This window comes from Psittacula echo, assembly GCF_963264785.1.
Source record: "Psittacula echo genome assembly, chromosome: 22".
Lineage (NCBI taxonomy): Eukaryota > Metazoa > Chordata > Aves > Psittaciformes > Psittacidae > Psittacula > Psittacula echo.
Genome location: NC_137758.1, coordinates 1,327,562 through 1,342,750, shown reverse-complemented (window position 1 = coordinate 1,342,750; position 15,189 = coordinate 1,327,562). Strand labels below are relative to the sequence as shown.

General features: G+C 48.1%; 1 protein-coding gene across 1 annotated transcript in view; it reads left to right on the top strand.

The window, feature by feature from the left end:
* Nucleotides 1-15,189, top strand: part of LGR6 (leucine rich repeat containing G protein-coupled receptor 6) — a gene marked incomplete at both ends in the record, with an annotated part of 106,969 nt that overhangs the window by 35,929 nt on the left and 55,851 nt on the right. The window contains 2 exons of the mRNA XM_080632902.1: nucleotides 4,964-5,035; nucleotides 14,422-14,493. Coding sequence (XP_080489028.1) covers nucleotides 4,964-5,035; nucleotides 14,422-14,493 — 144 coding nt within the window. The remainder of the gene's footprint in view (nucleotides 1-4,963; nucleotides 5,036-14,421; nucleotides 14,494-15,189) is intronic.

Sequence of the window (15,189 nt, the reverse complement as noted above, 5' to 3'; positions counted from 1 at the left end):
GGCTGGTGCCTCCAGATATGGTGTAATACAAATAAGCTCTTTCTGCTTTGATCTCTTTATCTTGCCTTTCTCCTTTTCTTCATGGAGACTACCTTTAGTGTAGTACTCAACCTGCAGGCTTTTAGGTTCTACGGCTCCAAGTACCATTCTATGATCAGACCTAGTTTTGCCCTGAGCAATTCAGGTATTTTGTGGTGACCTAGGAGATTTAAAGATAAAGAGGGAAGGAGATAACAAGAACCTTTATGAATCACTCTAGTATAATCTGAAGAATTCCTAAAACCATCATTTCTTGCCTTTGGGCTTCTTTCCTAAAGGTGGTGTAATTGTGAGTTTTTCACTGGATGCTAATGAGAGCGGCCAGAAGACAGAGAAGCTGCTCATCATCAAGTGATTTCAGCGAGACTAGAGTATTCCGTGCCTTGCAAGAACAGGTTTAGTGTTGGATCTTTCCAGGCAAGGATGGTAAATTTGGTCTGGTTTGTACAGTTCCCTCAGCAATCAGCCTATTGGCCTGGGAGGCCTTCATGCTGCAACTGTGCGATTCACTAACCAAGAGGATAGCAGGTCTTTGGCTTTTCACCACAACCATCTGAGTGTAAGGAAGGAGTTTACTACAGTCCAGCAACCCCTGGGTTCAGCACTAATGCTGAGAGGAGCTACGTTGAGTCTGTGCTGGGAAGAGAGCATATTGATATCCTAAACATCTTGAAAATCATGAAGACACTCATTTAGTGGAGCAACTTAGGGCTTGAGAAGGTTGTCACCATTTGAGATTCTCAGTAGCTTCCTGTAGGCTCCAAACTTGAAGACAGCAGTCAGATCTATTTGCTGGGATGGCCATGCCTCTGTACAAAAGCGGAGCACAAGGTCCATTTCCCTAAGTACCACAAGTCCTTTCCAGGGGCTCGGGCAATGTCTGTCATCAATTCCAGCCGTTGCCACGTACATGGGGTTTCTCTGAGGTATGAAAGAAACCAAAAGCCCAAAGAGAACCCATTGCTGACTCCTTGAAGTCTTCCCCTTAAAACACACCCTGAGCTTGAAGAGATCTTGTAGATCAAAGGTCTACTTGAAAGCAGCTACTTCCCCCTGCTCTTGCAGAAGGAGGACACAGGCTTCTCATCATGCTGACTGACAGAGCATGGAGAACACTTAGGGGTCAGAAGCTGGTGTCCAGACTTTGTGCCCCTTTGGGGTACAGAGAGAGATGGCTGGGGAATGTCTTCTCTCAGCCATAGCTGGGAGCTGCTCTTTCTGTAGGAAATCTCCAAGTCCCATGATGGAGAGCACCAGCTCTCTGCCAGCCCTGTGCCATTTGCAGATCGTGACCCAGATGCACATCTGGCTCTGAGGGCGATGTGCTTGGCCTCAGTCAAAACTGCATCACTGCAGGTTTCACCTTCGAGCCCTTCTGACTGAGCAGCCACAATCTCGTTGTGTTACCCTGCTGTGGCTTCAACCTGGTTTGCTTTAGGTCTGTTGACTTCTGGTGTTTATTCACATTAGAGTGCATCTCTGGGGAAACATTTTGCTTATAATATGGGGAGAGGTGTATCAGGAGCTTGGGGAGTCACAGGTAAGGTTCATCTCTCCCCAGTTTTGTGGGCAGCTTTTAGAACACCCTAAGTTTGTGTGAAACATCAATCCCTCTCTCCCTAGAGGTATCTTTGGGGACATTGCTTAGGGCCACTGTGGGCAAGCATCACAGAGTGCCCTTCATGCGTGTTGTAGCTTAGAAACCTGAGGTTTTGACCTGAGAACATGCACTTCTACAAGGTCCCACAGGTGAATTCACCAGAGCTGAGTCTGCTGGGAGGGGCTGTGCTGCTCTCCACAGGGACATCCATGGCTCTGTGTTTCAGAGCACAGCCTGCATCCCACCTGCCTGAGCAATTATGCCAAAGAGAAATTCCTTTGATCTTTAAAGCTCATATTATCCCTGAACTAAAACACTGTGGTAAGCATCTCACAGCACTGGTAGAGAGCGTGGCAGGCAGTCCTACTGGGGTACCCAAAGCGTGGTGTGTATCGCTTCATTTTTTGGTAAGAAACATCAGCTAATCAGTGAATAATCAAAGGTTGTTCATGAAAGAAGGCGACATCAAAGCAAATAATTTAAGGAACCCCTCGAGGGCCAGAGGAGTTGTAAGGTCTGAGGCTGAATCACATGAGCTCAGTTTCCATGAACTGTGTCTCAGTTTTCCTGCAGGTACAAGTTAGAAATGCTTACGATAAATGTTTAGAATTAGTTGGGGAAGGGGGGATGTTAAATCACAGTAATTATAAGCTGTGATGGCTTTGGTGCAGCGCCATTTGAAAGCGTAGGTAATTTCAACACCTAGTGCAAGAGTCCTTAAAAGACATTGCTTCCTGGGTAAATGGGGGTGATACCAGAAGAGAGTTTCAGTTCCAGTAGTAGTTTGCTTTACTGTCAGCATTGCAGACCACAGCCATGCAAAATCATTTGACAGCAGAAGGTTTCCTTTTTAGCTTGACAGCTTACAGACAGGACAGACAGGACAGTGACTGGGGAAAGAGGAACACAGGAGTTCTAGGACAGGAGAGGGATGGCTTGTCTCAGTGCACCAGCGCAGTCTGGTCCCATGAACGAGAAGGCAAGAACCTGGACAGTTGCTCTGCTGGTTCTACATTGCAAGTGTGGATGAAGGACAGCCCATGTCCTCTCTTCCAGTTTCTTCTAGAGTCTTAAAGGACGTTGGGATCTGAATTATGTTATGCATTTCTATAATACCTGTTATGGTATGGTCCCCATCTTTGCAGTGGTTTCTTCATGGCAATAACCATGCCTAGATATGAGTGACCCAGCACTTGTCTGACTCCATTGGATGCTAGAGACTCAAAAGGGAGAGCTGTTTTGCGAAGTCAGTCATTGACAGAGCTGAGAAAGGTCAGAGAAGTCCCTCATCCATTCAGTCCATGCATCCCTGATCTTTCTGCCAGATGGTGTTGAAAAAAACCAAAACCAAAACCAACAAGGTTCAAATGCCATGGGTTCCTTTTAAATTTAACTGAAAGTGTCTGGCTAAAGTAACCACCCCCAACCACTCAAAAAGATAAATAGCCTCTCTGATTATGCTGACAGGAAGCATTTCCACTCTCGCATGCACTGGGGATGTACACAATACAAGCAACTTTACTAAGAGGAAAAGCATGAGCTTGGGAAAACAGAGCAACAAGTCAACAACATCTTTACATGAGTAATAAGACAAATATTTACTCCCACAACACTGCAGGCAAGAATCCTGTGCCACAGCTTTCACACAATCACGGACAGCCTGCGGAGAAACATCTCATCCTTTTGTGGCCAGCAAAATCACTGCGTCCACGACTGTGCTCAGAGTTGATTTCCAGCCCTCGGAGGAACTCGTTATCCCTTCACACCATCTGTCCTTGCACCATCCCCTCCATGTTGTCCTGATACCATGGGGACATGGCACTATGCTTGCCTTACTGTCCATCAGCTAGCAGAGGTTTGCACTACGGGCCTCCCCTTCTCAGTCTTGGGTCAGTGTGGATAGATTGCACTTGAGTTCTGCAGGACCAAAAAGCACCAGAGCATCCAAACACCCAAAACATCAGTGGGTTTTAAGTAAAATGACCCAAAATGTTGCTCGTGCAATAGCTTTGGAAATCAGGGCTGGGTTTTCCTTCACCGCCCCAAGAGATGATGGAAGAGCCCCTTCCATCAGACCTGGCCATGGCCGGGAGCCCCAGGGGTGCAAGAGGGTGAGAGGGAAGGGAGCAGGGCATTTCCCAACCCTAACCATTCTATGATTCTATGACTCTATGATGTGGAGAAAAGCCATGTGAGCTGGAGCTGTGAGGCTGTCAGAGTGATGGGATAATGGGATTTCTCCTCTGTTGTTTGGAAGATTTCTTCAGAAAACAGTGTTTTGTTCCTCTTCAGGGTACGGATCAAGGGTGAGAAAAGAAGGGGTCAAAACATCTTTGACCTCCCCATTACCACCAGCCACATACTGCCATGCTGCTGGGTAGGACTCATGCTGAGGGTCTGGGCATCCCTGCGACCCCTGCCCATCCAGGGGGGAAGGAACTGGGCACCCACAGTGCAGTTCAATGAGGTTTGAAAAGCGTCTCCTCTGGCAAGAGTATTCCCTACAGCAGAAGGCAACGTATGGAATATGCCTTGGAGTTTCACGCAGATCGCATGTTTCAGATCCGTGTTTTATTCCGTAGCCTTTCATTTTACGTTATTTTTCGTTATTTTTGCATTGTTTCACAACATGTCAAAACATCAGACTGATTCATTACAGCATAAACAGGAGACACTTTGATGTAGGAAAGAAGATGTTTTAATGGGTGCTAAGTAGCAACTGCCCTTAGGGATTTAAAAATAAAAATAGAAGCAGCACAAAACGCTATGTTAACCCTTCTCTTGTATCCCAGGATCATCCAGCTATCGAGTGTTTCATTGCACACAGAACACTGCAGAAAATAACTGTATTTTTGCATTCATTCTGCAAAAAGAATTTTGAATTCTGAAAGCTCTTTGGGGGGATTTTCCCAATCTTTGGAGAGGAGAAAATTATAAAGACAAAACAAACCCCAAAACCAGTCTCTGGTGGGAGCAGCTTCAAGTCGGGCTCATGAAACCGCTCGGTTTTGTTACAGGACTCCTCTCCAGAGAAGCTGTAATGGAAGGCTTTAGAACCTTCCTAGGTGTGATCTGTGTCCACCAATGACACTAATACTGCTTGTGGTGTTAAGAAATGTTGTAACTTGCTCCATAACCCGGAGAAGCTCTGGCGGAGCACCCTGAAAGAGCAAGGGTCTCTGGTTACTGCCCTCCATCCCTCTGCAGCCAGAGCCTGAGCTGGGATAAGACTGATGCTGAAATCTCATTTGCAGGGGCCACAGAGCCTGGCATTGGGGGTTATTCTGTGACTGACCAGCGACTTCTGTCTTTCCTCCCCACTAGAGACCTGAGCATGAACAACATCAGCCAGCTGCAGCCCAGGACTCTCCGTCACCTGCGCTTCCTGGAGGAGCTGTAAGTATGGAGCAGCCGCAGCAGGCAGAGCACTGTTGGGGTGGTCCAGGGGATATGGAGAGGGTGCCTGTGGCTCCGGCAGCAACCCCAAGTGCTGTCACTGTGGCTACAGGCTGAGATGGAAGAAGGCTGCACACCAGAACGTGGGGGGTTTGCTACTCTAGCTTAGGGCTTTGACTGCGGTCATTACCTTTAGGCTGAGATGGTGAATGTGCCAAAAGGTAAAATAAAACAGGACCCAATCCATTACGCAAAAATCAACAGTGCACCCCAGAGCAGAGACGGCAAACAGGGAGCTTCATTCACCCTTCTGAATACAGGGGCCAGTCACAGCCTCCTGCCATCCACAGACACAAGAGCTCGCGAGCACGTTGCAGCTCGGATGGCAATGAGCCTGAGCAATTGAAGTAACAAACCGTTTGTCCCAGAGGCTGAGATGTTCCATTGGGCACCAATGTGTGCTGCAGCCTGAGCAGGCGCACTCAGACATCGCAGCACTCGCAGCCCTCAGGCACTGGCGTGTGGCTGTGTCAGTGAAGGAGGGACCCCACGTCTGACAGTGTGAAAAATCGCTTAGAAACCGCTGGAATCCCTTGGGAGCCCCAAAAATGGGAACCTGGCTGGCAGAATATTTAGGTTGGCCATTTCTGCCTGGGTAAATTGCTCCTGTATGGTCTTATTCAACTTGACCATGAGAAATGCCTCCAGGTGTTATTCTCATGTTGTTGCCCCTTTCAAAACGATAGCTTCTGTTCAGAAACAGAGCTTCTTCAAAACACACTTTTTACATTTCGTGAAATACTAATATTAATGCTGCATTTGATCTATGTATTGTAAAGTTACTCTCTACGTATAACACTTACTACAGCTTAACCTGTCTAAATGAAACACTACACCAAATCACTTCTTGCAGCCACCGCCATACACAACATCAACACTGCAAAAAGGGCATTTTCCAAAATGTCGGAATTTCCTATGGAATAGGTGTTTGCAGCACTTTGGAAGGAGGCAGTTTCACTTCCCAGATGTTCTTGGCCATATGTTCTGCAATGGAGCGACCCTGAATCATGAGCATGCAGCACGAGAGTATAATGCCAGTGATATGGACAGGTTTTGATGACCTGCCTAAACCCTTACTGCCATGAGCCTCTTCACTGCGTGGTGATGTGCCATGCCCAGGCACCACTGCAGTGAGCAGGAAGTCCCATCTGTGCATTTAGAAGGAGTTTGCAGATGACTCTACATACTTATGCAGATACACAAATGCAAAGACAAACTTACTCCTCTGAACATTCGGTCTTGACTAATGAGGCTGGAGCGGATACCACTGTTCATTACTCCCGTAACAGGTCAAATCTCATCATTACCAAACCATAGCATGGGGTTTTGTTTTGCAGCTCTCCTTCATCTGTCTGTCATGTCTATTCTGCGGACCTGAGCTACACAATCTCCCCTCCCCATTAGGCATTTACAGACTGACCAGGACCAATTTTTCACACTTTAGCTTTGGAGCTCGAGCTGTGCCCAGAGGTGGCTTTTTCAAGACCTCACATCCATCTTGCAGCCTTTCTCTTCCCATTTTGTCAGTATCTGTGTTGAAGTGTGGACACCCAAAGCATTCACTGGCGGTAGTACAGCTTTTCATACGCAGACCATACTTTTTCTGTAGACAATTAACTGTTGTCTTGCTGCAAGCAATTGTGTCCTGATTACATGTCAGGTACAAACAGAGCAGTCTCAACCAGCAACGAATAAATATTCATAGGCTCCAAAACAGCCAGCTTCCCACAGCCAAAAATAATTAGGAATGAAACCGATGAAAAGGAAAACTTTAAACAGGAAAATCTGAAAAATAATTGGAAGTTGTTAGAGAACATTTTACTAGAGGTTCAAAATGCCACAAGTCGTCATTTGGAAAGAGAAGGTATTTTGACTAGGAAAAAATATCACGGGTAGGAAAAGAAATGGAAAATGGAGCATTATATGTCTATGTATACCAAAGTTCCTGCTTGAATTTGACATCAATAAGACAGTAATCCTATTTATGGAAATCAAGCAATTTATATGAAATCAAGCAAGGAAGGATTTTTATACACTATCAGGAATTTAAAGTGATTCTTTCAACAACAACATCCAGACAGGGACACTGTGTACATTATTCATTGGGCTCTCATCAACCAGTAATGCAACTTGCCTGGCATTTCCCCTGCTCTTTTTTACTTCTATCTTTACCAGACTTTCATCCCAAAACATTACATCAGGACCATGACATTCTGGATGGGATCACACTCTGCACCAGGATGTGCACAAGAATCAAGCAAGCAAATCCTGCCTGTTTACACACCCTCAATAGAAGTTTGTTCAGGTTTAACAGCTCAAATCTCTGCAGATTTCATCTATGCAGGATATATTTCCTTAAGTCTACCGGGCTGACATGTAGCACATGAGAACAAGCCTTCTGTCTCCTTCCCCATGGAAGAACTGCCCATGCTGAGGCATGCAAAGTGAGTGAAGACCAGAAAGCTAAGCAATGAGGGACAATCCAGGTATCTCTGTTAGTACCTCCTGGGGAGGAGGAAGACCTGCCTGTCCACCTGCCAAACTTGACAAGTAAATGGCATTTCAAATGATACTTGGTTTATTGCAAAGATGCCTTAAAAAAAGATGCTTGAACCTTCTGAAAAAAATCACAGGTTCCTCAGCCAAAAATATTTGCCAAATTCAACACATATTTTTAAGTCTTCTTTTCAGGTCCTCTGGAAATTCTTACGTCTTTGGGACATTTTTACCTTGGTCTCACACTCCAAAACATCCTAGCAATTCCTGACAGCCTTGAACACATGTGAATGTGGTTTGTAAAACTCATCTTCTTTGACAGTCAGAGGAAGTCCGTGTTCCTCTGCCTCCTCCACAAGCTCCTCATAGTTTCCCTCTCATGCTCTGCTGCTGCCAATCTTCTCTCTTGTTAGATCTAGTCCCAGTAGCCCAGGGTCACAGCAGCTTGGAGGAGAGCTGGTGTTTCACACCTTTTACAATGCCTCCTCTTTCTGTGCCTCTAATTTAGCACCATTTCAGGCTCCCCATGAAGGTGGAACTTCATGAACTTCAGAGAGCAGCTAGATGAAGGCTCAGCTTGTGCATGGAGCTGGGGTTCAACCAAGGAACAGGAATAATGGAAAGAGGAAAGTAAGCTGCAAAAACAGGTAGATGATACACGTGTCCCATGGACACTGAGGACAAATGTGCCTCATTGCACATCCTTCCAGCTGCATGGGGCACTGCGAATCCAGGTTGCTGGATCCACCTGAGCCCGTAGTGTGTTAATTGTCTGCAGGCACCTATGCTGGGTGGAGGCATGCAAGGAATAAGTGAGAGCAGGGTGGCACATGAGGGTCTTGAGGACTGCAAATCGATCACCCAAGCCACACCATGATGACCAGCTGGGCTGTCCCCCACAGGACATTCCTGCGTTGCCTCAGATCCCCTCAGGAGACCAAACAGCCATGTCCCACAAGGGACTCGAGTTAACGCTGTAGTTAGGGCACAGATGAGGGCATGTGGAGTGCTCCAGCTCAAGCTGCTTGCTCAATGTGTGGTCCTGGTGAAGTGATTTTCCCTGCCAGTGCCTCTATTTACCCATCCATTCAGCAATGAGAATGGGCCTCTCAGGTGTGCCAGGACCTGTTAGTCATTAGGTTTTACTGCAAGCTGCTTAGGAAGGTCTTGCGGATGTAATTAGCACTCGTGCTTGGAGGGTGCCAAGAGACCAAATTCTCCAATCTCAGATGGCTTTGAAGAGTCCACACCACCATGGACTCCTCTCCAATGGTTCTCCATCAATCTGCGCTCCCCTCTGTCACCACCAGCCTCCAGTTCCAGCAGGGAAAAAGTGAAGACAGGAGAGGCTGTGCTGGAAGCAGACGCAATCTCAGCCCAGGCACTCACCAGTCCTCCTCTTCAAAGAAAACTTCCATTGACAGAGGTGTTCATTCAGAGCTGGGCCTCACACAGGCAGGGAGGAGGCCGGAGTTTCGTGTGTCTCCCCTTTGTTTCTTTCTCTCTTTTTCCCCCTTCTTTTCTTTCTTTCTCTCTTTTTGGCAGCAGGAAGATTGTTTAAAGTTGCTAATAAATTCCAGTTAATGAAGCCTGAAAAGCCAGAGCTGGGAGCCAAGAGAAACAAGAGCAATCAGTACAGAAGGAATAGAAAGAGGATCTTGAAAGCCAGCCTGGGAATAATAACATGTTGAAATGTGTTTGCCGGCAAGGGCTTTGTTACCGCGCTTTGAATCCAAACAAGAGCACTTGGTGCCAAGAAGAGAAACTGCAGCCAAAGGCAGGTGTTCATTGCCATTCACCTCTTGCTTCAGGGCACAGCGGCAAGATCAGACCCCTTCCCAGCCACTGGCTCTTTCACCTGCCTCTTCTCAGGCCCCCAGGGCAGAGGTACTCAGCATCACGGGGAGTGCCGTGCCTCTGCATCAGAGAGCAGGCACAGCAGGCTCAGGACCAACACTGTGGCCTCCCCTTGCAGGCTGTTCCCTTTCTCAGGCAGCTCTTGCAGGCGAAGGGACTGGAGGGGAAGAAACAGCATAAAACAAAACAAAACAAAATGCATGTATGCTGGGAGCATAGCAGCCCTCTTCTCCTCCCTTGCACCAAGGAACAAGCCCCCTTCTCATGCCTCTACCATGTGGGTGTAAGGATCATCACGGGCCACAGAGCACCAACACTGCTGTGGTGTTCCCATGCCTGGTGTCGGAGCACCCACCGTCACCCACATCAGCTCCTAGACATCCAAAGCATCCACCTCTGGGGGTATTATCCCGCACAGGGTCTCACCCCAAGAAATCTCATGCTTGTAAAAGGCAGCATGGCAGTAATGCTGGCCTTGGGGCATGACTCCTTCAGCAGCGATAGCTCTGCTGTGTAAAGGGTGCTGACATTTATAGGCAATGTTCAAGCGTGCTGGCACCACGGTGAAAAGCCTTCCCTGGAGCAGTGCAATAACATCTCTGGAGTTGGGTACTCCTAATAGAGCAGCTTTGGTTGGTTTCTGTGACACAGCAGCCTGGAGAGGTCTATGGCAGAGAGACAAATGCTTGTAGGGCCATGACCTTGCTTTGCCATGCTGAAATTTGGAGGCGACATTGCCTGACACAGCTCTCCATTTCCAGATGGCTGTAGGTGAGGAGCTGCAGCTCCCTGCTTGCTTGGACTCCCTGGTTCCCTCAGGATGCTGCCTAGATCCTGTTTCTGAGAAGGCCCCAGGATGCAGCTTGGTCTAGCCCTGGTTCATCCAGGACTTCTGTCCTCCTGGTTGACAATGGTCCTTGGCAGAGGACAGCACTGGTCATCAATTCAGGGGGTGAGCAAACACACAGAGAGGGTTTAAGGATAATTCCCCTAAGGAAGCCTTTCAAAGGTCATCCCTGTGCGATCTGGCATGGCATGGAGGCAGACCTTGGCTGAGCTGCAGGTGGGGACAGGAGACAGGGCTTCTAAGAGGTTCTCCATCGTGAGCACTGAAAACTGAAGCCAAGTTATTGCAGGGGGCCAAGTCAAATTCAAAATGTAGTGAAAATTTAGAGCTTTCAGCTTTTTTTCTACTCCATTTAGGCTGGGGTTCATGTGCAGCAACTGAAAATCCTTGCAAGTGAGGGTAGCTGGTCCCAGTTTTCCTGAAAACTGCCTTCCAAATACTAACTCTATTCTGGAGCATCCCAAGAGGGGCACACAGAATAGAGCCAAGAGTCAAAACTGCTCTGAAGGTTTGGAACTAACAAATATCCCCTGAAAAGCTTGACAGTTTATAATATAAGGGAATGGAGTGAAGGCATTCAGTGTCCTGCATTGGGTTGTTCATTAAGAAGCTGTGTCTTGGCAAATGAATCCAAACTAGCTTGCATGCGAACATTCATGTGGGTTGAAAACTGGCTTGAGAACCATAAACAAAAGAAACGAATGCCATCAATCTATCGAGTTGGAACAGGCATTTGATGGGGGTACAGGGAGCAGAATTAGAAACAGGCCTGCATAGTGTTGTCCTCAGGGATGGAGCAAGGCAGCAAGGAGCACATTAGAGACACCTCCAGGTGATACCAGACTAGGACAAGCTGTGGATTCCTGTAAGGGAAGGGAGAGTTCAAGCCTGGCTTTTTCCTCAAACATCCGATGTTTTCATTTGTATGACTTAAATCAGCTTCATTCCTCTTTTGCACCAGCACAAGGACAAATTCAAGCAGAATACAGAGCCCTTGTCCCCTGTGTGCCCAGGGGATGGCACAGTCTTGGCAAGATGACACTGTTTAGACAGAAGCATGGAGTAACTGGGCACAGATTCTGCCTTGACAGTGTTAGCACTTGAGAAATGAACCAGAGCAGAAGATCAAAGGGGGAGGCTGACATGCCCAATGAAGATTTGGCAAGGGGAAAATTCCACTGGAATATGGACACACATGTTTGTCCTGTCCTGCCAATGGGCAATGTTCCTGCCTCCTAATGTGAATGATAAGAGCATCACCGTGTTGCCTGAGCACATGACATGAGCGATCATGCCCAACAAACAGCCTTTGGGTGTGCCATGGAAGTTGTAGCATGACCAAGAAGCCCAAGATACAGGAGGGGGTGGGAGCCTGTGGTAACTGAACTGCAGTAACCAAGAGGTGGTAAACCATGAGTTTGTTCCAACTTGGAGTGTATTGGGAATGCAGATCAAAGCCTGGAGGAATGTTCCCAGAAATCACAGGAGTGGGGAAGGTGGGGGGAGAGCAGAATCTAAAATCCACCAAACACAGGAGCTTTCCAGAGCAAGCCAGACAGAGCCAGCTCCCATCCTCCCCTTCCACCTGCCCCTTCTCTCCCTCTTCTTCCATCGGTCACTTTAAATCCAGAGCTTTCCCTTTCTCCCAACTCTATTTCACAGCGTCAGCTCCAGGACAGCAGGACATACAGCTGGATTGAATCTAACTCCTGGGGCTGAGCGACGCTTTGTGCCTCTGAATTCACTCAGAGATGGTGCCCATCGAAACCAAGGCATCTCTTGCAGAAAGCTGGGTTTTCCCCCTCATGTTCTGTTTTGCCCATGGTGCTGAGATGCCACAAGCTGGTTCAGTATGCATCCCACCAGCACATGGGGCTCCCTGCCATCCTGCTCTGAGACCAAGAGCCCCAGCCTGGGCTCCCCAAGCTCCACACTCCTTTCCTGCTAATCCTGGAGGTCCCAGATCCGTTCAGGGACTTATCAAACACTCAAACACACCCAGGAAAGTGAACATAAAGGTGCAGAGCTGCCAGGAAACAAGTCAAGAGGCACATTTAACAGCGAATACGTGTAGACTGCTGCCAGCTAAGACATGGGGGCAGGTAGGAGCTCCAGGGAGGTGAGGACAGACAGCCCCTCACTGAGCAAGCACAGCCTGGTAGGATGGATGCTGGGAGCAGGCTGAGGATGCTGCACAGGAACACGTCCCCTCTGGGCGAGCACTCCAGTCCTCTGGACAGCACTCCCTCCCATGTGGAAATCAGCAATCAAAAGGAGCAATTACCCCAAATCACAGCCTCCAAGTGACAAATAGCCCAGCCTGCCAGGCAGCTTGCATACTGCAGAGAGGCAGGTTACAACCTGCTCACACACATTAAAGGGACGACCCTGTGCTGTTTATGCTGTCAGAGGCCTAATTATGGGAGCAATTTTCCCTAGATTCCGGAGGGAAGAGACAGGGAGGGAGAGGGCTCGGGCACCCACACACATCTGCTCTGCCATCGGGCAGTGTGGCTCCCAGAACAGCCCAGATCCTCCCCATGTCCTCATTGCAATACACAACGCTTCCAGCCTGGGTGACACTGCTCAGCCTCGACACCTGCCTCCTTCACAGGCAAAACGTGTAAAAAGGAACAAGCTTTGCCAATGCTAAATGAATATAAAAAACTTGCCAGCACCTATGCCCAACCTTTCGGGCCTGCTTTGGACTGGCTGAAGATGAGTCTGGTCACAAATGATGTCCACTGTGTCCTTTTGGGAGATGCAAGTCAAGCGGGCAACAGGTTTCTTACCTGTGACCATGGAGAAGTCCAACCTTGACCTTTGTTTGACTACTCGAGGGTCAGATAGTAAAACACAAATGTAGTAGCAATTTGGGGTCTTAATAGGTTGTTAAACCTGTTTTCATGATTTCTGACTTACGGACACTGGGACTTGGTCCATGTTTCGTTATTGGAGAAACAAGAAGAGAAGATTCTCCTTAAGTCAAGCCTAGACTCGAGCCATGGACATCAGTGAAAGTGATGTTAACAGTGATGCAGTTTCCAATGTCAGTAAAAACTCCAAATCCCTGCTAATGCCCCAGCCTGCTCTGGGCCTTGCTAAAATCTGAGTGCTCTGATCAGGTGATGCTGTACAACGATGGATCCCACAGGTTTCCATGGACAAATTCTCTCAGCCAGTCCTGAACATTGTCCCTTGCTCTTTGTTCTGCCCCCCTGTTGGTTCCACTTTGCTTTGTGATTCTGCTTTTCACTTTGCCTTCCTTTCTCATCCCTTCACATTCTTCCTCATCCATCAGCCTTCCCAGGCTGCATTGTCCCTATCCTTGTCTTCCCTCTGCAGTTATCTCCAGCTGTAACTCGTTCAAGAACCACTTCTGACTTTTCTGTCCTGGTTTTGGACAGATGAGCTGGTTCTATTGTGGTACTACACAGTACTCCCCATCTCCAGCCCCTTCCCCTGTCTCCCCTCACAGCAGTGATACCAAACTCATGTGTTGAAGGAACTGGGCCTTAGCTGTGACTACCCAGGCCAAAGTAGCGCTGGGAATGAGGGAGTTCAAGAAAATTGACATTGAGCTTTGATGGACAGGACAAAGGAGAACCTGCAGGATGCAGAAACAGGCCACATGCAGACAAAAGGCACAGAAGAGGCTCCATGATTTAGGGATAGTCCTCTCAGGACCATGCATGAGCAAGCAGAAGGTAGTTCTTCCCCTGTTGCACCCTCACTGTCAAGTGCCTGGCATAGAGCAGGGTCTGTAGGTTGGTCAATGCCCTCGAGCAGAGGTCCCTCTCACAGGCAGCCTGGGCTGTAAAATGGAGTGGGGTTCTCTGCAGGTATCCAGGGAATGACTCGAGCTGTGAGCTGTCACTGGAAGCTGATAACGCTGGGTTCAGGTCTGGCAGGGCTAACAAGCCCTTGCTTTCCTTGCCCGTTCCCCAACTGTAAGGGAATGAAAGGCAAAGGTTCCCCAAGTGTGTGACCACGGCTCAGCTTGCAGGTGCTGCAGCCTCCTCCCCACGGGAACTGTGGCAAGATGAATGAGTCGTTAAGCCTCTGCAGACAAGGGACTGTCATTACAAGGATGCTGACACGTTGCTGGCTCTTCTCTTCACTGCAGACGCCTCTCTGGAAACCAGATCTCCAGGATCCCAGGGGAAGCTTTCTCTGGCCTCTACAACCTGAAGATCCTGTAAGTAATTCCTTCCCTTCTGCAGAGCCACCATTGCCATCACCTCCCCAGCCTCTGGTAATGGCCAGCCTTGGTAAATGAAGGCCTCCTTGTCATTGTGGGCAAGCCACCCACCCTCTGCCTATAGAGTAGGGAAAGTCTAAGTGACAAGGGCTACCAGCAAACACTTTCCTATGGGCCAGGTTGTCGCACCACTCGTGCAGTCACACCGGTTTTGCATTCATATGACAGTCCCACAGGGTCTGTGCAGGGTATTGAGGTGAGAATCCATTTCTCCCTTTAAGAACCATCTTAAAAATCTCCTGCAATAAACATTTCATCCCCAAGGGGATGTTTTGAACTCAGCCACAATGTGAAATTGTTGTAGCTGGTCCAGTTTACACAGAGCGAGCAGGTACAAACCTGCTTCCAGGATTAGAGAGCATAGGGCTGTTTACTACATCTTCTGAAGATGTAAAGTATGAATCCTGCCCTAAATCTCAGGGCTTAGAGATTTATCCATCCCCTGCATTAGGCAACAAATCAAAGGAACTGAGGAAAAACCGCAGCTCTCCCACCCAATTTCAACAAGAGGAACTTTCTCCTCCAGGAACGCAGGAGCTTTTAAAGCCGCTTTTGATCAATTCCTATTTGTGTCAGGCCCGGGTAACTCCCAATGCAGAGCACTAGAGCAGTGCCTCCCTTCTGGAGGCAGCA